This window comes from Polyodon spathula, unplaced genomic scaffold (assembly GCF_017654505.1).
Source record: "Polyodon spathula isolate WHYD16114869_AA unplaced genomic scaffold, ASM1765450v1 scaffolds_231, whole genome shotgun sequence".
Classification (NCBI taxonomy): Eukaryota; Metazoa; Chordata; class Actinopteri; order Acipenseriformes; family Polyodontidae; genus Polyodon; species Polyodon spathula.
The window spans coordinates 19,056-20,000 of record NW_024471724.1 but is presented as its reverse complement, the minus strand read 5'-3'; the positions used below and the strand labels follow the sequence as shown (position 1 = coordinate 20,000).

The 945-nt window shown below is 46.8% G+C and overlaps 1 protein-coding gene across 1 annotated transcript; it reads left to right on the top strand.

Moving 5' to 3' along the window:
* Positions 1 to 121: 121 nt before the first annotated feature.
* On the top strand, positions 122 to 645 carry LOC121308091 (cyclin-dependent kinase 6-like; the record flags this gene model as incomplete). The annotated part of the gene is made up of 2 exons (XM_041240383.1): positions 122 to 289; positions 487 to 645. Coding segments are annotated over 2 exons (282 nt in total), but the record flags the coding sequence as incomplete, so codon positions are not given.
* Positions 646 to 945: the final 300 nt, after the last annotated feature.

Below are 945 nucleotides of genomic sequence, written 5' to 3'. Positions count from 1 at the left end.
CAAAAAAATCCACCAGTCCTTTCTTTTCACTTTTTAAAATGCAGGCCCCCCCATGCAGCGTTCATCAGGACATGCCCTCTGAATTGATCCATAGAAACTGCAGCTTGTCATTTGTGTTCAGGACTTGACGTGTCAGTTGCTGAGCGGTCTGGATTTCCTGCACACCCACATGGTAATTCATCGGGATCTGAAGCCGGAGAACATTCTGATCAGCAGCCGGGGACAGATTAAAGTGGCGGACTTCGGCCTGGCGCGCCTCTACATCTTCAACATGGCGCTGACGCCCAAAGTAAGTCTGGAGAAAAAAAAAATATATATAAAAAATCCCTGCTGTGGGATTGTAAGGAGCCCTTTTGCAGGACTGGGAGGACTGGGCTGAGAATTGTTTTTAAGCCAGGGTTAAACAGCACTGTAAGTCTGAACGGGCGTTGCTTGCAGTCTTACTGCGTGCAGCTGTTGCAGTTTTTTTTCTGTCCCCCGTTGCAGGTCGTCACATTGTGGTACAGAGCTCCGGAGGTGCTGCTTTACTCCAGCTACCTCTCATCTGTGGATATGTGGAGCGCTGGCTGTATATTTGCTGAGCTGCACCTGCTCAGGTAAGAGAGAGCTGCATCCAGGCTTTTTGCGCTACATTTGAGTTGATAGGTAGTATTCAAAGCAATACCTCTAGAGGGCAGCATGTCTTAAGGTGTGAAAAGGAAGGAAGACTCAGCCCCTGGTCCTGGGCGACCCCCTGTGTGTTTCTGCTGGTTTTCATTCCAACCGAGCTCTCAGTTACTTAACTGGACCCTTCATTGAACGGATCATTAGCTTTGCTAGACGTTTTTAATTGTTCTTGGCTCCTAAAAGTTGCAGAGTTCAAGTTATAAACAATATTTTAGATTAAGTGGAAGTTTTATGGAGATTCACCAAACAAGCAAAAATATTGTCGAGGGCCTGCTATTG